This window comes from Carettochelys insculpta, chromosome 8 (genome assembly GCF_033958435.1).
Source record: "Carettochelys insculpta isolate YL-2023 chromosome 8, ASM3395843v1, whole genome shotgun sequence".
In the NCBI taxonomy this organism is placed as follows: domain Eukaryota; kingdom Metazoa; phylum Chordata; order Testudines; family Carettochelyidae; genus Carettochelys; species Carettochelys insculpta.
The window spans coordinates 30,219,887-30,246,262 of NC_134144.1; the positions used below are offsets into that span (position 1 = coordinate 30,219,887).

The 26,376-nt window shown below is 45.4% G+C and overlaps 1 protein-coding gene across 3 annotated transcripts in view; it reads left to right on the forward strand.

Annotated features, from left to right (window-relative positions):
- SESTD1 (SEC14 and spectrin domain containing 1) overlaps positions 1-26,376 on the forward strand; it is a 136,651-nt gene that overhangs the window by 57,320 nt on the left and 52,955 nt on the right. For all 3 annotated transcript variants that reach the window (XM_075001113.1, XM_075001112.1, XM_075001114.1), the window contains 2 exons: positions 7,620-7,733; positions 22,841-22,954. In XM_075001113.1, the coding sequence (XP_074857214.1) occupies positions 7,620-7,733; positions 22,841-22,954 (228 nt within the window). The remainder of the gene's footprint in view (positions 1-7,619; positions 7,734-22,840; positions 22,955-26,376) is intronic.

The window sequence follows — 26,376 nt, forward strand, 5'->3', positions numbered from 1 at the left end:
AATATTAAAGAGACATGGGTGTACTTATTAGCCAGTTTTTCATGACTGTTTAGTCCTGGGGCACTGGAAGTACCTGAATCACGTGAAAGCGGTGAACAGAACTGTGATGCTGCAAACTGTTTTTGTGGAAGCCAGGCATATGTCCATTATAGAGTTTTCCATTCCCTCTTAACCTAAATAGCCTATTTAAGAGTCACTGGTGGCTTTGCCTTTGCCACTAGCCCCATCTCTGGGCAGCATGGCAGAAGTAAGAGATGATAGAATCTGGGTTTGATAAAAATAAAATGTAGAGCTGACTGTTACCAGGTTATGGAGGGGGAAGTAGGTCGTATTGTGACTGCATTTCTGCTAGGCACTTCATTTATATGTTGGGAGTGGTAAAAAAGGAGAATATTGAAAATATCACTTCAAACACAATATTTTTAAATTAACCAAGGTGAGAAGAAACAAGCTGATACGGGTTGAATCTCTCTAATCTAGAACTCTCATGTCTGGCAAACTCTGTAATCCAGCATGATTTTAGTTATCTGGGTGACCAGTTATGGGTGTAGCGAAGTTTCCCATGGTCCCATAAAGTTTGTTTACAGCCACCAGTCCTAGCTCTGAGTGTTCTATGCTGTTGTTTAGCTGTAATTTATCCCTAAATGTCTTCTAGGAGTCCAGTAAGCAGTGGACGTGTTGCTAATGTGCTAGAAAACATTGATCTCCTGTTGTCTAGCAAATTGTCTTTTTCCCAACTGCTCTCAGGTCCCAAGGGTGCTAGAGGAAAGAGGTTCAGCCTGCACTATTAATGTGTATTTTTGTGATGCTTAGGGAGCTCGTGGGTCAGGAGGCCTTGAGCTATGTGTTGTATAAACTCGGAGGAAAAATTCACAATTATTTAGAGCTGGGCAGCACAAGAACAACTCCACCATGAAACCTCTGGGGGTTCCATGTCAGTCCCAAGCCTGGGAAAAGGAGAAGGGTTGGTCAGATGAGTGACAATGCCCTGAACTTGAAACAAGGTGAACGAAATCTGATGCCAGTAAAACTAAATGATAAAAGATGCCAGCTCAGATGTTGCCCAGATAATCAAGTTCTGTAAAACCAATCAAGTGATTGCGGATGGCGATCAAAGATGAGAACGAAGGGGTGCACATGTGCAAGGAGGAGAAAGTGCATCAAGCTATATAAAGCACAGTTGGAGTGGAGTGTCTCAGAGAGACTGACTGAAGACTTGAAAGATGTCTCCACTGAGCATTGAGTGAGACCAATATTTCGAAGGAGAAGTAGAAGGAGCTGTGAAATGACTAAAGAACAGCAAGAGCCCTGGAAATAAGATCCTGGGAGAGATAATTAACTATGGTGGAGAAAGTATGATTTGGGAAATACTGACTATGTAATATAACGTGGAAAGAAGGGAAGGCACCCAAGGAATGGACAAGATCCCTGCCAGTGACAGGACACAAGACAATAAGTGCTTTGGAATGTAAGAACTACAGAATGATTGCCTTAACATATCATCTAAGCAAGGTGATGCTGATGATACTGACAGAGAGACTAAGATCGCAGATAGAAGGACATCTAGCGGATGAGCAAGTGGGATGCAGGAAAGAATGAAGTACCATACAGCAGATATTAGCAGTAAGATAGCAGAGACAGCTCAATGAAAGATGAAGAACCTATACACTTGCTTCACTGATTTTTTTTTTTCAGAAGGCATTTGACAGTATCCATCAGAAAGTGACCTGGGTGGTGGCAGAGTTGTACGGAGTAGATAGTAGACTGATATGGTTGTTGAAGGATATAAAATGACAACGCAGAGGCAGCGTTGAGGATGTGTGGAGAGTTGGAAAGTTGGTTTAGAATGAGTAGAGGTATGAGACATGGGTGATCCAATATTGCTGACTGTCTTCATCATGCATAGAGAGGGCAATGGACAAGATCAAGGAAGAGGTAGATGGGGTATCTATGCATAGGGTAAGAATTAACAACTTGAGGTTCATGGATGATGTAGTTACTGAGGAAGATGAGGAGAAGCTAGCAAAAACAGTGCATGTGCGAAATGAGGTACGGACTGATTATGAACATTCATAAAACAACCAATGGTATTTGGAAATAAGAAAATAGGAAGGAAGATCAGTGTAGATGGGATTGAACTAGAGAATGTAGAGGAGTTCACGTATCTGGGAGGCAACATGAGGTGTGATCTAGACAGTAAGAAGGAAATAGTGACTAGAATAGTGAAAGCAAGAGCGAGTTTGAAGGCAATGGATAAGATCTTGAAAAGCAAAGCGATTTGCTTAGCTTAATGACCTGAAAGTCTGTGTTTTACTGAAAAGGAACTTTAACAGCCGTTTGGAAAGAGAAACTGTTGAACTCTTTTTTTATATTCAAATTCAACACATTAACGTGTGATTTGAACCAGGATGGCAATTATCTGGCTCATTATAAGGCCTCTTTTACATACTTTGCTTTATCTAATTCTTGACTTCCCCTCCCCTGCTTCTGCCTCTCTGCTCTGCTCACCTTGATGATGATTTTTCTGATTTGTCAACCCTGATTACTATTTTTGGTTCTCTGCACCTTAAATATTGATTCTGTTCTGGTATGGCTATGATCTGAAGAAGTGGGTCTGTCCCATGAAAGCTCATCACCTAATAAATTATTTTGTTAGTCTTTAAAGTGCTACTTGACTTTTTTTTTTTTGTTTTTTGTTTTGATAGTATATAGACGAGCATGGCTATCTCTCTGTTACTAGTGTAATGCTGAGGGTGCAGGCTGGTTGCAGCACACAAACTCCAGCTCAGAACCAGTGGAGCCTTTGTCAGCTCCAACACCACAGCCCAGCATGGACCTGCAGGATCTCCAGGACGAGGATGTCCCGGACATCATGGTCAGCCTGAAGGCCTTCCTGGCAACAGTCCACCTGAGGCTTCGTGGTGCCCGCCAAGTGGCCAGTCTCCTGCAGTCCCCCACCCCCGGTGCACCCAGAGCACCTCAGGCCCCTCGTCACCTCTGGTGATACCCTACCAGCAGGGAATGGTGGGACCGTGTCGTCTTGGAGTAGTGGAACGCCGAGCGGTGGCTTCGTAATTTTAGGATAACATGGGCCACCTTCATGGAACTGTGCCAGTGGCTGGCACCAGCACTACACCACCAGGATACCTGCATGCAGCCTGCGCTCCTCCTGGAGAAAAGGGTGGCCATAGCTATGTGGAAGCTGGCCACCCTGGACAGCAGCTGCTCGGTTGGCCACCACTTTGGGTGGGGAAGGCCACCATTGGGGTCGTCCTTCTAGAAGTAAGTCAGCCCGGGGTCATGCATCCACGACGGGTTGCAGGGAGCGTGGCCGGGGAGAGGGTCCTGGGGAGGGTGCCCTGCTGCGTGCCTCCCATGCAGGTCGTTGATGCCATCAACCAGAAACCTCCTATGTTGGCTCATCCACTTGGGGGATGTGGACGCTGCCGTGGCTGGGTTTCAGCAGCTGGGATTCCCCAGCTGTTTCGGTGCCTTGGACAGCACCCACCTCACCATCCAGGCCCCACCGCACAGCCATGGATGCTACATTAATCGGAAGGGCTACCATTCGGTTGTCCTCCAGGTGCTTGTGGGTACGAGCAGATGTTTTATGGACATTTGCACGGGCTGGGTGGGCAGGGCCCACGATGCCTGCATCCTGTGGAACTTGTGGCTCTGGCGTAAGATGGCCAAGGGCACCTACGTTCCCCACATGGGAGCTCCCGGCAGGGGATGTGATTATGCCCCTGTACATAGTCTCTGAAGTGGCCTACCCCCTTCAGGCCTGGCTAATGCATCCCTACACAGGCCACAACAACGAGAGGCAGGACTGCTACAGTGCCTGGCTCAACCTGGCCAGGAACATCCTGGAGCAGGAGTTTAGGCATCTGAAGGCACGCTTCATGCTGTGCTCTCCGCAATCTTGTGGAGGAAAAGCACAGGTTCTTTAGGGTGTGCTGGCTGGCCGAGGCTGTGCCGCACTGCGAACAGCTGGGCATGGTCTCGTACCACCAGGCGCACTGGGACTGGGTGCATGTGCAGGAGGCCATCCGGGAGACCTTTGCCTGGGGGCCCCTGTGACTCCGGCTCCCCCACCTGCCCCCCACGAGCGCTTCCTTCACCATCCCCGCCCATTGCATGACACCAACCCCATTCGATAAAGTTAACGATTAATTGTTCAACAAGACAAGCCTCCAACTATTTACCAGGGGTGGGGGCGTGAACTTCATAATGGGGTGGGGGTGAAGTATTTACAAGGGATGGCAGGGGGTGAATTATTTACAAGGGGGCATGGGGGGATATCACTCGTCCGTAGAGGTGGGGTGACAGAAGCCATGGAAGCCCCTCAAGCCATGAGCACCGTAGGTCCGGGGCTGGGATGGTGCTGGGAGCACCGGGAGGTGTGGGTGTGATGGCCTTGGGCTTGCCAGGTGGTGGGGGGGACTGGTGGAGCAGTGGCTGGGGTGGGCATGCACACCTGCAACCACTGCACCAGCTCCTACCTCAGCCACGGTCATGCGGAGTGAGAGCAGGGTGGCATGGGCAGCGGGGGGGCACGCACGGGGATGGCAGGAAGGGCCATACATGGGGCAGGTGGCTGTTGACAGCCTGAGTCAGGGTGTCCATGCTGCCCGCGACCCCCTCCCAGGCCGCCCAATCCATGGAGAGCCATTCCCTCAGCAGGCTGTTTATGTCCTGCCACATAGTCCTGTGGGCTGCCGCTAGCTCGTCCACCCAGCTGCGCCAGTGGGCCCACCCAGCATGGCCCCTGGTCCTATGGAGGTGTCACTCCTTCCCCATCGCCGGCTGCTGCAGGGCTCCCTGGCACGTTGAGGGGCTGGGGTGGCCCGCAAATGTCAAGGCTGTGAAGACGTAAGGGGAGAGGGTGGCACCCTGTTAGTCACATGACTGAGTACCATGGGCCTGTGGCTAAGTCCCCGTCACCTTCCCTCTCTGCCTGTGGTGGGGTGGGGGCAAGGTACCCCAGCTGCTGTGCGGTCCATCCATACTGGGCCATTTGTGGCGCTGATCCACCTCCCCACCCTCCCTAGTCATGTGCCCCAAGTGGGGACCCCCATGCACAGGCCGCTCCTTGATGGTGTCTGTGGCTGTCCCTGGGGCCCCTTGCCGGTGGCCACTGGCTGTGTGCTTGAGCCCGTGCCAACAGCAGTGGGGACTGCACCCCTTGAGTCCCAGGGTGCCTGACACCCAGTTCTTCCTGAGGGTGCCTCGGTTGGCTTGGGGGAGGCCTACACAGAGGTGGCCTGTCTCATGTCCTCCAAGGGCATGGTGATCGTATAGTGTCCCCTCACTCCCGCCCTCTGTCTCTGTTGTTGGCCAGCAGCTCTGGGCGTTGGGTCGATGGTGCTGCGAAGGGTCCTGGCTCCGGCTCCTCGCCCTTCCCCTCCAGCTTGGTCATGTCCAGGGTCTGTTCCGGCAGTCCTGCCTCCCTGGGGCCAAGGAGCTGGTCCAGTTCCCGGAAGTACAGATAGGTGGCAGGCATTGCCCCCAACCATCTGGCTGAGTCCTTTGCCTTTGCATACCCCTGGAGCAGCTCTTTTACTTTTAGCGCACCTGGTGACAGGTGCAGGGTGGGTGGCCCCTTGTGGCCAGGGGATCTACCAGCCAGCTGACAGTGGCTGCGTTCTGCATCCATCCCTCCATCCTCAGCAGGACCTTCTCGTCCCCCTAGATGACCAGGAGGTCCCGGACCTCGGCTTCCAGCCACAGGGCGCCCCTCCTCTTCAGCGGGTGCCCAGGGTCCCAGGAGTCCTGGCTGCCAATGCCTTCCGATCCCTGGGGCTCCTGAGGGTCTTTTCTGCTGTCCATGGCTCCAACCGTCTGTTTCTCTGGCGTTCTGGGGGGTGTTGGAGAGAGTTCTGCAGGGAGCATGTGCTCCTTTGGGTGCAAGTATGCTCTCAGCTTGCTGCACAGGGTTTCTGTGCACCTGCAGCTTTAAGGTAGCTGGGGCTGACAGCCATAGAGCCCTGGGTGTTGGCCAGGGCATCTCTGTGCTCTGGGGTGGGTCTGGCACTATGGAGGACTTGTGATTTCGAAATAGTGGCCAGGGGAGCGGCTACACACGTTTCATTTCGAAATTGACGTCCCAAGGCGGGAGTGGAACAGCACTTTCAAAGTGACTGCCTTTTTATTTCAAAGTTGATTTTGAAACAAGCATTTTGTGTAGTTGCTCTGCTGCTCATTTTGAAATCACTCCTCCTTTTGAAAACACTTTCAAAGTTAGTGCCCAGTGTGACCACAGCCTATTTGTAATATATGTCATTGTTTCCATCAGGAGGAATAATATTGCACCTGAAAGTAGTCACATCTCTCAAATTACCATGTAGAAAATCTAAAAGACATATTTATGCAGATCACTTTCCTATTTAGCTCATTGGACACAGAAAATCACTGGAATCGCTTCGATTTTTCACCGAGGTAGCGTATGGGCTCAAAACATTGTAGTGGAATGTGTGTTTTGAAACGACTGTTTCTGTCAAAGTGGAGAAAAACCATAACAACGTATTGTTTTTTAAATTTTGTTTTTCCATATTAATAAAACTAAACCTTATTTTTAAATCTAAATTTTCTGCCAATTTTAAGTAGTCATCCCCAGTTGATTTTCATGTGAAAACAAGATACTGCAAAATAAGTTCCATTTACTGCTTTTCAATATTCAATACTGTAATCATGGCTTTCTGTCCTAGTATTATTCTTGATGACGACAAAGTAATATGTATAGCACCCAATAATGTGATGTGAGGACATAAACTCAGTAGACAAAATGTACTAAAACTTGGGTTTCTGAGAGAAATTATTAATGTGTTTAATTATTCAGAATATTTCTATTCGGGAAACAGGAAACATAGTTACAAGTTTCAGAAGGATAGCTATGTTAGTCTGTATCAGCAAAAACAGTGAAGATTCCTGTGCCACATTGAAGACTTAATAGCATATGCCCATATACATATGTTAGTCTTTAAGGTGCCATAGGACTTCTCATTATAGTTATAGTATAATAGCAGATCCATTGATTTTTAAAATCCTTATTTAATTGTAAAGAATAAATTTCTCTTCTTTTCTCACTTGTTTCTTATTGTGGTGACCTCACTGAAATTCAAACTTCAAATATAGTATCTGTTGGCTTGTATAAAGCTTTACATTTAATTTCTTTTCTATAGCATATTCTCTAAATAATATGCAAACAGGCTGTAAACTGAAAGTCTCATATCAGCCTTAACTATAGTTGTGTTACCACAAAGTTGTAGGTAATGTTCATTCAGGTAAATAAAGCTGTGGGGTTGTTTCTGTTTTTGTTTTGTTTTGTTTTCTGTTGCTGGTGGAGAACAGCTAGTTATTAAAGCACACTTTTGGGAATCAGAAAATCTGATTAGCCCCAGTTCTATTCTGACTCACTGCATGCTTTAATGCAAATCATTAATCTCCTTATAATTAATGTACAGCCACCTATGTTACCTGGGAGTTGTCAGCTTTGTCTAATTTGTATTTGTAGAAAATATTAAGTTTCTGGATAAAAGATGCTATCTAAATGCAAGTTGATTTTGCCATAAATCTGAATTTAATCTTGAAAGTTTTATCAGTTTTCATTTATTTTACAGAATGTTGTTCCAGCTGAAGTATCACTTGTTTGTGTAGTAAAACCTGATGAATTCTGGGACAAGAAGGTTACACATTTTTGTTTTTGGAAAGAGAAAGATAGACTTGGCTTTGAGGTATGTATAGTCATTTTTCCCCTATCAGGAATGTTGACGCTAAGTGTGCTAGAATGATATATGCTTGATTTGAAATGGATGTTTCTTAAAGAATTCTTATCAGTCTTCAAGATTGCTTTGTTGATATCTGTGGAAAAACTGCTGGGGCTTACTGTTTTTAAAATAGCTGCGAAAAAACCTTAGACTGTTAAATGAAGTTTTGTAAATGGGTTTTGCTGCCTTTGTGGTGGTTTGACTGTGATGATAACGGTGTCTCGTACAATTTTCCATGTTTTTATCTAAAAATTATTATAATTCTGGGGTACATATTCTGTGCATGGCTCCACCACTGTGGTCTTTTTGGATGCTCGTTTCTGCTGTCACTGAGGCAAGAGCAAACATTTGGAAAGTACAGTCCTTGGCTGTGTTAAATTCATTCCATTCTTATAGCTCTTAATTCTTGGTATTCATTACCAAGGTTACAGGCACTCTGTTTTTCTATAGTTGATTACTTTTTGACTTGCATGAAATGATGTGTGTATACAAGGGCTTGCAAACAAGAATAATTGCATGCTTGTATTTTTTGGACAGGTAGTGGAGTCAAGGGGAAAATAAGATTTCATTATTACAGGTAGTTGTGTTCTCAATGTCAGTTAATCCTTCATACTATCACCTGAGAACAAGTCTCATCCAAACTGAAATTTGGTGTCCTGTGCACATCAGTGGGTATAATACCTGGTCATCCATTGTTCTGCACAGGTAAACTGAAGTTTCTTGAGGGGGGGGAACCTCCTTTTCTTGAAAAAGATATCAGAAGGAAAACACCGTCCTTTTCTTCCTGATGACAGGTTTTTTTTTTTCTGCTGCCACAAAGTATGCTCTAAATTTGCAAATATTCCTACAGAAAATCTAGAAATGTAATTTAAGAGAGAGAGGAGACAGACACAATGTTGTTTTCTATGACTGGGATAAATACCTACTTAATATGTAAAGAGTAAGATGTCCTTCAAGGTTTCACCAGTAAGAAGAACGAGAGCACTGTTAATAATTCATATGGAATTTGGTCTTCCTTAAAGCTGATCTACAGAGCCCAAATACAGGCAGGGATGTATGTCCTGCACTTCTAAGCCTAGAAAATGAATGGCAGGTAAGGGCCATAAACATGTGTCTCATTAGTCTGGCAGCCAGTTCTAATTTTGAAACAAGTTGATTCCTTCACTGCACATGTCATTGTAGATCTGTTGTGCAATATAATGAAAAAGCCACATTATATATAAAAATATAATGTTTATGACTTTAGGCAATTTCTCTTTCAAAGTAAATTGACTATATGTATCTCTGACCAGTCATTTTGGGGCAGTACAGGCAGCATTTGAAGTTGTAGTGTAAAGAAAGCTTTTGTAATTCCCTTGTGAGTTTTTGTACTTTTTCATTCTTCGTATCTGTAAATGTTACAGGCGTGGTGGTTTGAAATCCATCTTCTACACATTTCTTTTCCTCATCCCTTTCTTAAAGGCTCTTCTTGTGACTCAGCTAGAATTTCTTTGTAGACCAGATAATTATAGACTGTTAAGTAGAAATCTGATATGCTGATAAGGCAAGTTGACTTTATTCTATGTCTACACTAGTAGATGGCAAGCACTGGTGGTTAGTGTTGCTCAGAGCACTGCAGGAATACTGCTGTTATCTGCACACCTTGCTCCTCATGATGGTGGAGTGGATCCACATTAGCAGCTCTTGCAATGCCACAAAGAGCAGTGCATTGTGGTAGCCATCCCACTGTGCAACACCACAGGCTGATTTGGGAAGGCTTTGCAGTGCTGCATGGGCCAGTCAGTGCCCCCTGATGCAGGTTACCCAGTCCCATTGCTCCATGGTCAACCTACTACACTGACAGCTGCTTTCCAGTTGAAATCTGGGAGTTGGGGGGCAGGGAGTGTGTGTATATCAGCCCGGGGTGGGGGAGTGGAAGATGCCCGCATGCTGTCTTGTAAGTTCAGACAGTGGCAGGAAACATCCAGCCCTCAAGTGGGGGTGGTGGAAGACCCTGACATCAGTCCCTCCCTGGCTTTTGGCCCATCTTCCCCTCTCACACACACCTGCCTCTGTGTTCAACTGTACAAACGTTCCACCTGAATGATTTGCTTTGTGTCCCAGAGCAGAGCATGCAGGCTGTCTGAAAGGGGGATATGCACATGCCTGAAGAGCAGACAGCCAAGCTCAAAACAATGAGCAGAATGGCTACAGTAGGGATTAGGGAGCATTTCCAGAGGCCAGTCACAATGCAGCAAACAATTAAAATGTCCATATTGACTTCCCAATAGCCATGGTGCAGACAGCATGGTCCTGGGGGCACCTTGGAGTCCCTGTGTGCCAGGGCCCATTGTGCAGTCCACACATCTTTGCTCCCAGGACATCCCCATCCCTTGGCCTAGGAGGTGTTGGTCACGGCTCACGGTGGGGGGCATGGCTTCAGGGGCTGTGTTTAGATGAAAGACTCACTATCTCCTCCCTCCTTGTATTCAACCAGCACTGTCTGAGGGCTGGGCCACCCCAAGTACACCACCAGACCACCCCCAGAGTTGCAGGAGGAGATGGAGAGTCCATGAGGACATCATGCAGCAGTATGTTGTCTTGAAGGACATTCAGCATAACCTGGTGTACCATGGCCAGGAGGTGCTGGGTGGTAGTTGCAGGTGTGGGGCCAACTGTCACCAGCATCTGACAGGACATGCTGGCTAAGCCATCTGCTGTTTTTCCCCCACCACTCTACACCCACATGTCGTCCTGCAAGACGCCCTGGGCCCCTGCCTGCTCCCCTGGTTGATGGCCATACCCAATCCCCTGGCCCCTTGCTCCCTATGCCCCCCACACCAACCCAGACCCTGCCCCAGATCCTCCTTGTCTGTACCACCCCCTGGTCCCAGGCCAGCCAATGCACAGCAGAAGGGGATCCCAAGACCAACACCGCTCGGAATCCCGCTCCTCCCTCAAGTTTGTGGTACCCCCCATCCCAAGCCAAGCCCCATGTCTAAGTTGAAACGTCTCCCATCACCTCACAGTCCCAGTCACCATCCCTCATCCACACACCCTCGCTTTGTACATAGTTTTTACAGCGAAGCCAGTTACTTTTAACCACTTGAGTGCCTGCCTTTATTGTGCAGAGGATGGGGAGGGGAGAAGGGGGTAAAGGGAGGGTCATGGTGGGTACAGGCTTCTGGGGGAATCCTGGGGAGGGAGCGTTACTGGTCTGCTTGGGAGAACCTCTGCCTCATTGGCCCTCCCAGATCCTCACCTCCAACCTGATGAGCCCTGGTGGATGGCGGCTGTGTGCAGCTGCTCAGAAGCGCACTCCTTGTGGTTAGCATTTGCCCCCCAACCCTGGGAGGAAGGCCTCCCTCTTCCCCTGCATGATGTTGTGCAGGATACAAGAAGTTCCCACAACCTATGGGATGTTGTGTTCTCCCAGGCTGATGTGGGTCAGTAGGCACCTGAACCATGCCATGAGGCAGCCAAAGGAGCACTTGACCTGAGTCCTGACATGGTCCAGGTGCTCGTTGAATTGTTCCCTGTTGGCATAAGGGTGTAGGCCACATCTCCCACAATAAAGACTGGCATCTTCACGTCCCCAACCACCAGTTCGTGGCAGGGGATGAATATTCCTGCCTCCAGCTTCCACAGGCTGGAATGCAGAACATGTGAGCGTCATGCACCCTGCCTGACCATCCCCTGTAAATGTCAGGGAACTGTCCATGGTGGTTGACCAGGGTCTTCAGCACCATGGAGAAGAAGCACTTTCTGTTGATGAACTTGGCTGCATGATGCTCCAGGGCATGGATCAGGGTGTGGGTCCCATTGATGGCTCCGTCACAGTTCAGGAACCCTAGGGCAATGAATCCAGCCACAACCTGGTCAAGGTCTCCCAGATGATGACTTTGTGCAACAAGGTCAAGTTGGTGGCCCTCATGACCTGCAGAGGGAGGCAAACAAACAAACATGACAGGGACTGAGGGGAGGGATTATCTGGGTCCTTGGGGGATCCCTGGCCCCCCTCTCATCCGCTCCACCAACAGCCTTCTGGCAGCCCCCACTGTGAGGCCACTCCCCAGCAGCAGGACTATGTGAGTGTGGGAAGGCACAATGCCCTGGGGATGGGGCTTCCTACCCACCCCAACTCCACCTCTCTCAACCCCGACCCTGCCTCCTGAGGGTTGCCCTTTAGCAGGATCCCCCTCCCCACCAGTCAGGGACCGCAGCCCAAGAGAGCATTACCTCCATGAGGAGGTCCCCAATGGTGCAGTTCCCCCACACCAACCTAGTTGCTCACCAACTAGTAACTGTTGGGGGTGGTGAGCTTCCAGAGTGCCATTGCGAATTGCTTCTACTTGGGGATGGTGTGCTGTAGCTGGGTATCGCATCTCCAGAGGGCAGGAGCAAGCCAGGCACCGAGCTCCAAAAAGGTGGACATCTCCATGTGGAAGTTTTGGAGCCACTGCTGATCACACCACGGCTCCGTGACCAGCTGGTCCGAGCAGCCTGAACTGGTGTGGTGCCCGCAGAGCTGCTTGTGCCCCTGCAGCCAGGACGATGGTCCTGAAGGTGATCTGGGGGTTGACCTCACTGGGGAACAGGAAGGCAGCTGCCAGGAAGTTCAGCACAAGATGCAGCATCCATTTGAGGCCATCAGAAGCCCCAGGGCAGGGCAGCTCTGACAGCTTAGCAAACGGGCCATCTGTGTCACTTGCTAACACAGGGCAGGCACAGCGGGCACAGAACTTTCCCTTCCCTCGCAGGAATAGGTGTGCCCCCATCAGGGGCAGGTAAAGGCTGTCTGAAGTGGCCCTTTAAGTGCATGTCTTCAGAGGGCTCTGGCACTGGCTTTCAAAAGGAACTGGTGACCTGCAACCCTGGCTGATGTGGTTCCAGGCGGCTGTTTTGCTGATAGAGTGGCCTGGCTGTCTGACCACTCTGTTACTGCACATTGGTGTTTGGACGTCCTCTGTTGACATGAGTTTTGTCACGGGAAATTTTCCAACTCAAACTTCTGTCAATAAAACCGTGCAGTCTAGACATAGCCTGAAATGTGTTTATATTGAAGAACTCGGGTGGGAACGTTGTGTGAGGACCAGGAACTGGAGAAGAGCTAATATAATGCCTGTCTCTTAAAATGAAGAAAAACATAGACCCATGAAATTAAAGACCGCTTCTGTTTAACTTTGATACATGGGAAAGATACAGGAACAAATCATTAAGCAATCAGTTTGCAAGCACCTAGAGGATAATAGGCAATATTAATGAGCAAAGTGGATTTGTGAAGAACAAATCATGTTATGCCAAACCAGTCTAACATCCTCCTCTGATAGGGTTACTGGCCAGGCCATGGGAAAACTGCCCCTTTTGTCCCTTCCATAAGCAGTCTTGGGGAGTCTTTCCATGCAGACTCAGGCTGACCCCTAGCCTGTCTCATTCAGTCAGGCAAATCAGCCCTGTTCCCATGTGTCTCTGCACCCCCTCCTACCTGTTGTGTTCCTGCACCCCTGCTCCTATTCAGCTCCTGTCACAGTCTGTCCCCTCCATTAACTCTTCTCCCCTCAACAGTTCAATGCACTCTGTGCTGTCTCCCCCATATCTCATGCTCCTGGTCTTCCCCTACCAGTAGGGCACTGTGAGGAAGGCAGCCTCCTTTTTCTCTTCCTGTCTGTAGCTGGCACTGCTCCTGTCCAGGAGTGTCTGCTATTGGTTCTGGTTCCACATTGTCCTCTAGTGGACAAAATGAATAACTTCAGCACCTTTCCGTCAGTTTGTAGAGAACGGTGTGGAGGGTAGGAGGAATTCTGTGTTTTTACGTGAATGCTCTACGTGTGCCGTGGCTCTGAATTTTCTCAGAAATAAGGATTATAAAGTGAGAAGATTTAAAAAAATGCAGGCCATATTTAGTCCGGGAAGAAGGCTGCAAGGGAGTGTAGTAAGTCTTCAGTGTGGTAATGGCCATTATACGTGTATTAAGGGCTGAGGACAGGGACTGATAGTTCTCCATGTCTACTTAGATTGCAGAAATAGTTGTGTTTAATCTGCATGCGTGGAGATTTAGCTTAGATGGATAGGTTTCTAACTAGAAGGATAGGTTATCAAGGGAAGTTGTACAGTCCCTGCCAGTGGAAAGATAAACACCTGTAAGAGGTTGTCTAGTTTGGTTTGCTCTTGCCCCAAAGCCGGGGAGTGGGCTAGATAAAGGGACCATCTGCCCCATATTTGGAACGCCAAAAAGTCTTCCCTACTTATTTTTAAAAAGGGACTAATTGTCCTGTGTTTGGGCCCTCCTCCTGTTGACTTTTTCTGCCAACAGCTGCACTAGGTCACTTCCTTGAGTCTCAGGGAAGCAGGGGCGGTAGCGGCAACTACAACATCCCTGCTACTTCCTTGGGGTCCAGGGGAGGGCCAGCGGCTGCCACCTCCTTCCCGGCTTCCGACGGGGAAAGGGAGGTATGGTCACCCTAGGACTAGATGACCTCAATGCAACTCTTCCAGCCCTCCATTTCTGTGCTCCTGTATAGGTATACGTTTTCTTGATCATTTTAACATAGAGACACTATCAGATGTTGTGAGTCCCCATTTGAGGTGTGTTAGAATAGTACATTAAAATGACACTTCTTTCTGTCACTTGAGCCTGAGTTTATACAAAATGACTTAGCAGCAGTAGGTTGTGGGAGGGAGCTGGTAGGTCTGAGAAAATGAAGAATACTTGTAGTGTTGTAGCAACTTTTATTTGAACTCTGGGGAATTTTTCATAAAACGTAGTTACATTCTTTAGGCAAGATATATTTAAGAGAATGTAGTTTGTTTTTCAGGGTTTGTTTGTTTTATTTTTTTTAAAATAGTAACTTAGCCCATATGTCGTTCTCAGAAGCTGCTCCTCTTCTGTACTAGCTGGCTGTGCCCCTCTGCAGGACAGCATTAATGCAAAAGCCTCTCCTTAAGAGATGAGGAGAAACAACTGTACCCTTCATTAAGCAAATTCCCCCCCTGAGGCAACTTCTAAGTACCAGCACAGGTCTAGCTGTGAGTGGCATCATGCATCTGACAAAGCGGGTCTTTGCCCACGAAAGCTTACACTCCAAAATATCTGTTAGTCTATAAGGTGCCACAGGACTTCCTGTTGTGTGTTAAATGTTAAATAAATACTCATAATCAAATACATCAATCTCCTTTTCTGGAAATGAAGGCCAGCTGTCTTTTGGTAAGTTTGTAAAATAATTCCCTTTTAAATGTAGAAACAACGAGAAGTCTTGTGGCTCCTTGTAGACTAATGGATATATTGGAGCGTAAGCTTTCCTGGGCAAAGACCCACTTTGTCAGATGCATCTGATGAAGCAGGTCTTTGCCTGCGAAAGGTTATGCTCCAGTATATCTATTAGTCTATAAGGTGTCACAGGACGACTTGTTGTTTTCGCTGATACAGACTAATACAGCTACCCTGCTGATGCTTTTAAATGTGTATTTTCTCCCGCTAGACAAGACGAAAATATAATTTCCCAGGATCATACGTGGATAGCTTCCAGAATTGGAGGAATTAGGTCTGTTGGTAACCCTAGATGCCGATCTGCATTAGCTGAATTAAGTCTTAATTACTTCAAAGTTAGAATACAAGACCTGTGGATATGTACTCTTGAACAAAATTAAGTTAACGTAGTTTGTCTTCCCTAACAAAGCTCTTTGTCATTGGAATCATTCAAGTTTAGTGACCTGGGACTTCTTTAGGATGCTTAAATATTCTGTTTTTTGACTTCATCAGTGAAATGTATTTTTTTAAATAAAATATTTTTACCATAGCATATGGCTGTGGGGAGAATTTTCTCTGGCCTTTCAGAGCTGTTTTTTGCTCAGTGATCATTAATGACCCAATATACAGCAGTAGCTTCATTATCCAGCATTCCAGGGTTTGCCAGATAATCAAATTGCTTCAGAAACAGGCCATAGCATCAGAAACACTTCAAGTGTACTTTTTCTTTTTTGTGTGACTTTTTTACAGTCCTCAAAAAAAATCCTTGTAGAACTCTCCTAGTTTGTTTTACTATTCTGTTGAAGTCACATTTGCCCTCAAGGATAAATCATTGCTGAAAGAGCAGCGTTTAGTTACTACAACAGAGACATTTTGTTAATAAGAATTATATTACAATTGTCAAATCTTCCATGAGGTTAGTCTGATAAGAAAAAATGGATATTAACCAGAGCAAACATCAGACCCATTACCATTTCCCTGAGTTATACGATTTACCTTCTTGATACCCATTGCTGTAGCCAGAGAAGTTGTGGGGAAGAAGGCCAAGATGGAAGGAAAATTGGGACTCGAGCCATTAACACTTTCTTCTGTCTTTGGAAGACCCCAGCTGCCATTTGTCCTGAGCTACTTCTCTCAAAGAAATTTAATCTTTTTCTCCCTGATTTTGGTATTGGAAATCCACTATCCCAAAATGTTTAATATGGTTTCAGAGAAGACTTTTTCCACAAGGGCACCGTAATGAGCATTAAAATATCTTAAGCATGTCAATACAGCTGTGGGTTTTTGTTTCCTCTGAATTGTGTGAGAGGCTTATTTGCATACATGTCTCATCCATGTGAACTAAAAGCTGGTTAATCAATAGAAAACAGTTATACCTAATGCATTCCCTTAAAATAGGAGAGAAGATTAATCATGTACTCTCTCAGGTTAGTGTTGAGAACACTGCAATTTAGTACTAATGATTTTGGAGGGGAAAGCAGACAGCTAATTCAAGTGTGCCAATGAAGGAATGTCGTATCTTATTCTAAGTGGGAGAGGGATGTGAGAAACTTGTACGCTTTAGAAAGCATGAAGGACAAATGAAGAGGACCAACCAGCATAATGGAAGATGAAAGTCAACTTCAGTAAAAGTCAGGAAATAGAATCAAAGGAAGTTAAGAAATTCACTGTCACAGAAGGTGAGAGAGTTACCATGACTGGATTTTCAAAAGCTGTAGGAAGCTTGGATGGCAATAATACTTGTACATATGGAAACTGAGGACACAATTTGATCTCAAGCAGAGTTCCTCTCTCCAATCATCACTCAGTATTGAACCCTTGGACATGAGGTTTTTAGACTTTGTTCATACAAAGTGAGTCAAATTCCAAGCAATTATTTCAAAGCAGAGATGGGAAGTCCTTGGTCCACATCTGGACCAGGGCTTGTCTGGATGTGGACCCTGAGGGCTCCCCCTCCGTAGTATCCAGCCTGCGGTGGTGTGGAGGGTGTAGAGCTTAAAGCCTAGCAGCCTGGATTAGGCAAGCTGCATTCCATATCCAAACTGAAGGCTTGGACAAAGGTGGGGAGCGGGAGAGGGAGCAACAGTCACCTTGGCAGTCTGCCAGAGGCTTCTTACAACTGCTCTGATTGGCCAGAATTGGCAGAAGGCTGTTCCTGGGAGAGGGAGCACAGATCCATGTGCATGTGTGTACTGCAAAGGTAAGCTACACCCCTGTTACCTAGCCTAGTGGTTCTCAACAAGGGACGTTGTAGTGCTCCCTCCAGAGAGAAACAATAGCTTCATTGTCTTTCAAGAGCTGGGCATCATCCTTTGATCTCGGGATTGATTCCATGGTTTCTTGGTCCATGAACAGCTTTGGTAGCATTGAAGAAACCTTTTCTATCATTGATGTCTGTGAGATGCTGGAGTTCTTGCGTCTTCTCTGTTCGCCACTGTTTTTTCAGAGTCCTTGTTTTACATTGGACCTCTGCCTTGGCCTTTGCCTTCACTTCTCTTTGTTGTACATTTGGTGTAGCTTTGCCAGGCCCTAAAGGCCTTCCTTTTTTGTCTTAATCAGGCATTCAATTTCCACATCATTCTCATCAAACCAGTCCCGATGCTTCCTGGACTGGTAGCCAGTAGTTTCTCCACAGGCTCCAATTATGGCATTTTTCAGTTGACATGAGTGTTCTTCCACATCTTCGGGGTGTACTGTTGGCAGCATGTTTTGGAGTGCCATCTGGAAGTCACTTATCTGATGGGGTCCTTCAGGCCATTGGATCTGTTTCCTCTGACTTCTCTATTTGGCGACAATCCTAATTGCCATTTGTGGATCTGATAAGGTGGTGATTGGTCCAGCAGTCATCAGCACTAGTCATTGCGTGTGTGAGAAGGACATCACACTGATCCTGAGAGCGGACGATGACATAGTCTATGAGATGCAAGTGGTGTGATCAAAGATGTTGCCATGGTGTCTTAGTTTTCTTTTTCTGGCAGAAGAGGATGTTTGTGATGACAAGCTCATGTTCTGTACATTTTGTAAGGAGGAACACTCTACTGAAGTTGCTGTTGCCGGCGGGCCATGTCTCTTCTGCCTCTGGCATTGAAATCCCCAAAGAGAATAATCTTGTCGTCTTTGATGGTGTCTTTCAAGCCTGTGTCCAACTGGGTTTAGAACTTCTCCTTCACGTTGTCTTTGGGGTCCAGAGTCGGCACATAAGCACTGATGACAGTTGTCTGTTAGTTTTTAGCAAACTTCAAATGGAGAGTCATGAGATTATCATTGATGCCAATAGGGTCTTTGTCAGTTTGTTTTGGATGGCAAATCCTACTCCATGAATATGGGGGGGATGGTTCCCCCTGTGGAGTTCCATTCCAGAAAAAAGTGTACCCTCCACGTTCTTCTCTTAGCTGTCCTCCTCCTGGTCTGTGCATTTCTGCCAGAGCAGCTGTATCAATGTTGAATCATTGCAGCTTGCAGGTGATCATTGCCATGCGTCTTTTGGTTTTCTCGCTGTCTAGGTTGTCCATTAGAGTCTGAATATTCTATGTTCCAAAGTTTACAGTTTGGTTTTGATCACATAGTGGTGAACCCACTGGATGTGATTACCCAGTTGCGGGGGCTGAGTCGGACTATGAGTAGCGCACCTTTTTCTAGCCCCCTCTCCCCCTTCCACATGTGGGTAAGCAGAGTAGATCCTAAATAGGGTTGCTCAGTTGTGGCTGCAGCAGCCAGATCATTCTACCATCTCGGTCCTTGAAACAGAATGACTACATACATACATACATACATCCGCTTACATGCTGGTCTATGACTAAAACCCTCCAGATTTCACAGTCCGGCTCCCATTGCCAGTTACTTAGGACTTAGGGCTTAATTTAGGAGAGTAGTATGTAGAGGAAGACACTGTGCGTGACATCTTTTGATGTGGGGGTACTGTTGTACTGAAGCCACCACATAGTTCTTGACAAATAGAAGGCTCGGGTCCAATGGTATGGGATCCATGACAACTGGGAGTCTCCTGTCCGCTGTAGCCTTCATCCACCTTCACAACTGTTGTAGCATTACCTTGCTACCCTCCACCTGTTACGTTGTTGAGGACTTTTAGGATGGTTCTTCATCTGGATGCTCCCCCTTGACCTTACCAACACGGGTGACCCTGCTGGGAGCACGAGACTCCCTATGGCATCGCTCTTGAGTTCATTTTGGACGACACAAGCCGACTCACCATGACAAAGTGACTATGTGAAGAGTGAGAGGTCTACAAGACATAATGGTAAACCACGTTCTTTGTCACTGGTACTCTGACCACTTCTGCTACTGTTGGAGCTCAAGTAGTATTAGCAGTGAGAATTTTGGGTAAGAAGAGGCTAGTGCAAATTTAACCTTTCAGAAGTAGTGACGTTCCCCCCACAGTGTGCTTGGTGAGTAATTCACTCGCATTTTAATTGTGACTCCCAAAATATTTGAATTGTGAGTGGGGTCCCTGAGATACACACATTCATAATGGCCTGGAAGCAGCCTCATTATGCTGTCTTTGGTTTATTCTTTTTAAAATCAGTACACAACACTAATGGCATCTCTGTAGCTAAAATTGTATGACACTTTTGCTCTAAGTACAAGTTATATTGAAAGGTAACTAACAGAACGGCTTCTGTGTTATGCTGGCTGGTTCTAGAGAACATTCTTAGATGTAGCAAATTGCACAAGTGTCACAAACCATGAAATTGTTCATCGAATAAGACTCTCTGCAGATTGTAACTGAGAGAATGCCAATCCATCATCTCTTTCAGCTAAATTGTCTTTAAAATAATACATAGAAATGTAGTGTGAGTGTCACAGTTGCAGAGTGGCTCTGATTCTCTGTGAGCTCAACCAGCAGTCTCATCTCTGTTTCCTGGGGCGGAATCCTGTAGTTCTTCCACTCTTAGAGTGAGTCTTGGTCTGCAGTAGCCTGTGTGTCAGCCATGCCTGTCCAACAGATGTAACAAAGTTTGGCACCTGCACTTCTCCCTTTGGGGGAAGCCTGTGATCAGAGAGCTTTTCTTAAACCCAGATATCTTAACTATTGTAACAAAGCACAACAGAAGAATAAAAGGATTTTAAAACAGAGTTTGTGTGCAGCTCTATAATAACTAGAGTCCCAAGCAGCCCTGCCCTGACCCAGATGCCTTACCTCTGAGCTTCTGGGCCTTGGTCTCTTACCCCAAACAGTTCTTCAGCAACGCCGTCTCTCATATGTGGCAGAGTGACTCTTGAAATCCTAATATGCTTCCCTTTGCTAACCTCCTCCCCATTGAAATAGTCACTCCTGAAGAAACCTTTCTGCCAGTCCAGATCAGGCCTTCAAAGTGAATGACTCTTTACCGTCTCTTTAATGTTTAATTAGAAGTATTAAACGATATCTCAAGGTCCTTCTCATCTGCTTGACTGCACAGCTCCCTAACAAACCCCACACAGCAGCTCTGCTGCTGTACAGGATGTTGCCTATGCCCCAGCCTCTGTCCAGGTAATTGAACTGCTGTGGCAGTTCTGTGATGGAGCTAGGGGAGGAGCAGCCATCTCCCCCAGCCAGGACACCAAACCCAGAACTGCCCCAAATCATTCATTCTCTGCCTCCTCCCCCAGCCTAGCCAGCACCTGCCCAGGCTGGGGGACCAGTGCCCCTCACCTGGCTGTGCCAGCTGGAGCTGTGGCAGGCTTGAGAAAGCACCTCTCATCTGGCCCCAGCTTGCTGCAGTGGGGGAGATCTGAGTGTAGTCCTCTCTTTCCAGAGCAGCCTGCATCCTGACTCCTCATTTCTGTTCTAAAAGCCTTCAACCCCAGGCAGGTACCTCTCCCTGCACTCCAGCTCCTCGGCCTCACCCCACCATGCACTGTCTACAGAATGACTTTTGTTATGTGATGCATCATCTCCATATTGGGCGCACATGACAAAAGTCATTCTGCACATGGACACAAAAAATGAGAGGGAAGGTGGATCAGCATCCACCTCTATGTAGATCAGTTGGATTGATTGCTTTCCCAGATAATTGGACCAATAACTGTTGGCCACATGTGCTATGTTCACAAGCTAGTGAACTGTAAGCATGCCCCAATCAGGGTTGACTATATTTATTAGAATAAGGTTCCCGTGAAACCACATTAGCACATGACCGGTTTAGTTCTTATTGGAACTCATCGGACGTCCGATGAGTTCCAATAAGAAAGAAACTGGTCACATGCTAACGTGGTTTCATCGGAATCATATTCTAATCCACCTCCATCTTCCTAGATGCATTTTCTGACAGTCCAGCTATTGAATTACCTTGTTGTATGCATACCTTTATCACAAATAACTAGGTGAACACACAGTATTCATGCATTACTACAGGCAACCTTTTCAGATTAATTCCTTATCTATTTTTGGTTCAGTCCCTCCGTATTTCTTTTCCTTCACATATACAAATATAGGCAGGAAAGTGCATTACAAAAGTAACATTGTATTATTACAGCGATTTTTTCCCAAATTGGGCCTTAACAGAGATCTCAACTATCTTATGCATTACAGGGGCAATTTCCCCATCTTTGTTCTCAGGAATGGGACATATCCTACTTATTTGCTCCATCTGCTGGTCCTAATAATGACAACACCCCCCACCATCATCACCAATCCTCCTGGCCCACAACACATTTTTTCCCCTCTGTTATATAAATCCTGGATTCTAAGTGTCTACTCCAATCATTTGAAGAAGTGAGTCTTGCCCTCTAAAGCTCATGACTGAATACATTTTTTAGTCTTTAAAATGCTGCAGGACTGCTTGTTTGTGAAGCTACAAACTAACATAGCTACCCTTCTGAGACTAGTGTCCTAAGTTTAACACTACACTGAATCACAAATGAAAGAGAAGACATAGCACAACTAGTAACAAATAATAATAGAACAATAAACCATATATTTTATTTTGCATCCTGGACTACTAAGGCTAATGTGCAACTGGTATTTGTCTTGGGTGGAGGCAGATTGCCTAGATTCAGGGGATTCTTGGGCAAATAAGTAGTTTGAGAAGAAGAGGGTGTCCAAAGTGCAGAGTAAAGGAATGGATTGCAGGCTTAAATGCCAGAAAAATCTGGATATCCCAATTTCAAGAGTTAAGAGTCAGAGGGAGACATGGTATAGGTTGAACCTCTGTAGTTCAACACCTTTGAGACCTAACAGGTGCTGAACAAGAGAATTTGCCCAACCATGGGTGGTCAATATTGTCTAGCACATTACCAACACTTCCACCTCTTACTCGGCTCTTAGAAGCTATTTGTGGGTAAATTACAGCTAAATAACAGTACAGAATACTGAGAGCCAGGAGTGGTGGCTGTAAACCAGCTTTATGGGATCATGGAAGACTTGGCCACACCCATAAGTGGACATCAGCATACTAAATTCATACCATACCCACAGATACTTCCAGACAAGAAAGTGCTGTATGAGATGTTCAATCGGTAATTCATAGGAATAGTGGAATATCTACAACTTGAGAAATGATGCTTGAGAGGGGAAAGTTTGTGTCAGAATTAGCTATCTATTTTAAACTCAATTTTCACATTAACTATAGACTTGTTCCTACTTCAGCTCTACCCTTCATAGCTGTAGGATGGGAAAATTAGTTTTCTGTTTTTTTTAAAAACAGATTAAGTGCTGAGAAGCAGTTCACATCAAAGCTTAACAGCTGCATATGGAGAGGCTAGTGACTTTTTTATGAAGCACTTCAAATATTCTATTTTTCTTTTTGTCTTCCTTTTATTCCAAGTAAGAAGTTTAATAAAACATTACATTTTCTAGCATAGATTTCATAAAATCATGTTATCAAAACTTTCTCTTAATTTCTTGCAGGTTATTTTAGTATCTGCTAACAAGTTGACACGATACATAGAGCCATGCCAACTGACCGAAGATTTTGGAGGAAGCCTTTCTTATGATCACATGGACTGGTTGAATAAGAGGCTGGTTGGTTTTCCTTCCTTCTTTCTTTCTTTCTTTCCCCCAAATTGTAAGCTCCATGAGGCATGGACTGTGTTTCTCTTTGTGTGCATGGCTCCTACTGCATTTTGGTTGCTACGTCAATATTTAGAGTACATTATAATGCAGTAGAACAAGAGAATATTATTGTAGAAGAAATTGAACTTATTCCAGGGGTAGCAAAGCAGATGTGGTTATATTCTTTAAGAAGCAGATTTAGGCTCAGCTACATATTCTCAGTATAGACAAATTCCCCCAGGAGTGCAGGGAACAGGAGCAAGAGCTTTTTTTTGGGTTCTTGGAATCAGCTGGGTTTGGCCATAGAGAGGAAGTCCCAAGCCAAGCAAAAAATACTCAATTGTTTGCATTTCCCAGGCAGTGTTTTAAGATAAGGCACCTATGGATTTAAAAGCATCCCCTTGCCGTGCAGATGGCCTCTTAGGTCCAGACATACAGTATACATCTGGGTAGTCCTACCTCTAAACTTTTTAATAGAAGCAAATTATTTAGACTGTCATTGGTATGTGCGTAATTAAGTATATTTCAATTCTTTTGATTGAAATTTGTTTGAAGATCAGAATTTATTTTAAAAACACATTTTTAAATCAATACCCAACATTGAAGCTAAAATTTTAATTATGTCATTTTAAAAGCAGACTCACTGCTTTGGTCTGAATATGTTTTCAACCCTGGAAACTGAATCTTTTCAGCTGCAAGACTGGAATAACAGAAGCAGCCTTATTATAAGGTCTCTTAGTTTGTCTTTACTCGATGGCAGTGGTTTTCACTCTGCAGCCCCCAGGCCTGTGGGGTTCAGCAGGCTGCATCTGTTAGAATGTTAAAGAACAAGTAATCTGATAACCAACTGGCAATATTTTTGTTGGTTACTCAGTTAACTCTGAGAAAGAGAGAGAAATAATCTTAGGGCTCTGAAAGGCAAGGCCAAACAGATGAATGAGAGCAGTTTTGCTAATTAGAATGGGAAGACAAAACAAAGAATTAATGCACCATGAAAATGAAAGGATCGTTTGGACAGCAGACCTTGGTTTTAAGTGCCCCGACATACAAGTTTTGTTGTTTGTTAGAATTACAAAAAAATATAATATTAAGAAATAATAAGCAGTTCGCTAAAATTAAAAGACTTGGTGACCTACTAAGGGTTACTTTGATGACCCACTAAGAGTCACTATGGGTTATGTGCTCTAAGTTAGCTATAAAACAGGTAAGCATAATAGTACAAGTGGGAGCTGTCTGAAGAACCTTTTCTTCCATCACGGTGCTAATAGCTACATTCCTAGGAGCTGGATGAGAAAAAGGCCACCCAGAAGCCTGGCTGTTAATTATTTGAAACAAGCTTAGACTTGGGGTAACTATAAATGCTTGACAGCAGCCTTCCGTGGAAGCTGTGTGCTTGTGCCCCCATGCAGGAAAGATTCAAATGCCACACAGCTAATTCACAGAGTGCTCATAGCTTGGTCTTTTGTTTCTATTGCTGGGCACATTTGCATGGGCCTTGGTGCACATAAAACAATGTATACTGCAGTGCAGTGTTTCCCAAACTTAAAATATTCATGTATCCTTTTAAGGACTTTGGCCTTATCAGCGTACCCCCTCTCCCAGTGCCAGCCCAGTGTTTGTCTCCTGATTTTAGTAATATATTTTCTGTTGTGTATCCCTTGAAACACTTTCACGTACCACCAGTGGTACATGTACCACACTTTGCGAGACACTGCTGCAATGGATGGAAAAATCTGCTCATGGATGAAAAAGATTAGAAAGAATGTTGGGATGCTCTGAAGCTACTGCTACAGTGTATATACTTAAAGCTGCTCTTTTATTAGGTTTCAAGTAAAAGCCCTCTTCTTTACACCAATAAGTTAGTAGATGGAGGTGCTACATCCCCATTAACTTATTCCTGCCACTACCTGAAGGGGAACTCTTAAGTTACCACTACTTTTGGCTCTGAAAATTCCAGTAACAGATACTAGGGACTTTAATAGTAACAGAGAGGTAGCCATGTTAGTCTATACACTATCAAAACAAAAAAGCAGTTCAGTAGCACTTTAAAGACTAACAAAATAATTTATTCGGTGGTGAGCTTTCGTGGGACAGACCTCCTTCTTCAGACCACAGCCATACCAGAGCAGAGCCAACATTTAAGGCACAGAAAACCAAAAATAGTTACCGAGGTAGACAAATCAGAAAAAGTGTTTATCAAGGTGGGCAAATCAGAAGAGCAGAAGGGCGGTAAGAGGTGGGGGAGTCAAGAGTCAGATACAACAAAGAATGTAAAAGAATCCATATAATGACACAGGTAATTGGCATCCCAGTTCAAACCACGTGTCAACGTTTCAAATTTGAATATGAGAGAGAGCTTGGCACTCTCTCTTTGTAGGCGATTCTTAAAGTTCCTTCTCAGTAAAACACAGACTTTCAGGTCATTAACAGAATGGCCCACTCCATTAAAGTGCTGGCTGACAGGTTTGTGAGTTAAGAGCTTTTTGATGTCTGTTTTATGTCCGTCCATTCTTTGTCAAAACGTGTTTTACTAGGGACTTATGCATCTGATCAAGCAGGTCTTTGCCCCTGAAAGCTTATGCTGCAAAATATCAGTTAGTCTATAAGGTGCCACAGGACTTCCTGTTGTTCTCTAGGGACTTAAGAGTATCTGGTTACACAGCTAACCAATAAGCATCTGCTTCTCAGTTAATGCTACTAGTTACTCACAAACTCCTCAGCCACCACCCTCTACCCTCCCACCTGCAAAGTAAATAGGGAGCGGCTGGCTCTGCCTCTCTCTCTGCTTGCTCTGGGATCCAGCAGATGTCTGCATTTAAAAGGCTGCGCTAGACGGTGTGCGGCTCAAGCTTTTAAATGCAGCGCAGCTGGTGTGTGTGTGTGTGTGTGTGTGTGTGTCTTTGTTCTTAACTGTCTTAAGCAGTTTAGTATCATCTGCAAATACTGCCACCTCACTGCTTTACCCCTTTCTTCAGATCATTTATAGATAGACCTTTGGAGGACACCACTAGTTACCATTCTCCGTTCTGAAAACTTACCATTTATTTCTACCCTTGGTTTCCTGTTTTTTTTTAACCAGTTATCAATCCATGAGAGGACTTTCCCTGTTATCCCATGGCATCTTACTCTACTTAAGAGCTTTTGGTGAGGGATTTTGTCAAAGGGTTTCTGGAAGTCTACATACACTATTATCCACCAGATCCCCCTTCTCCACGTGCTTATTGACCCCCTCAAAGAACTCTAGTAGATTAATAAGGCATGGATTCCCCTTACAGAAACCACGTTGACGTTTTCTCCCAACAAGTTATGTTCAGCTACGTGTCTGACAACTTCGTTCTTTACTGTAATTTTAGCTAATTCTCCTTGTACTGCTGTTAACCTTATGAGTCTGT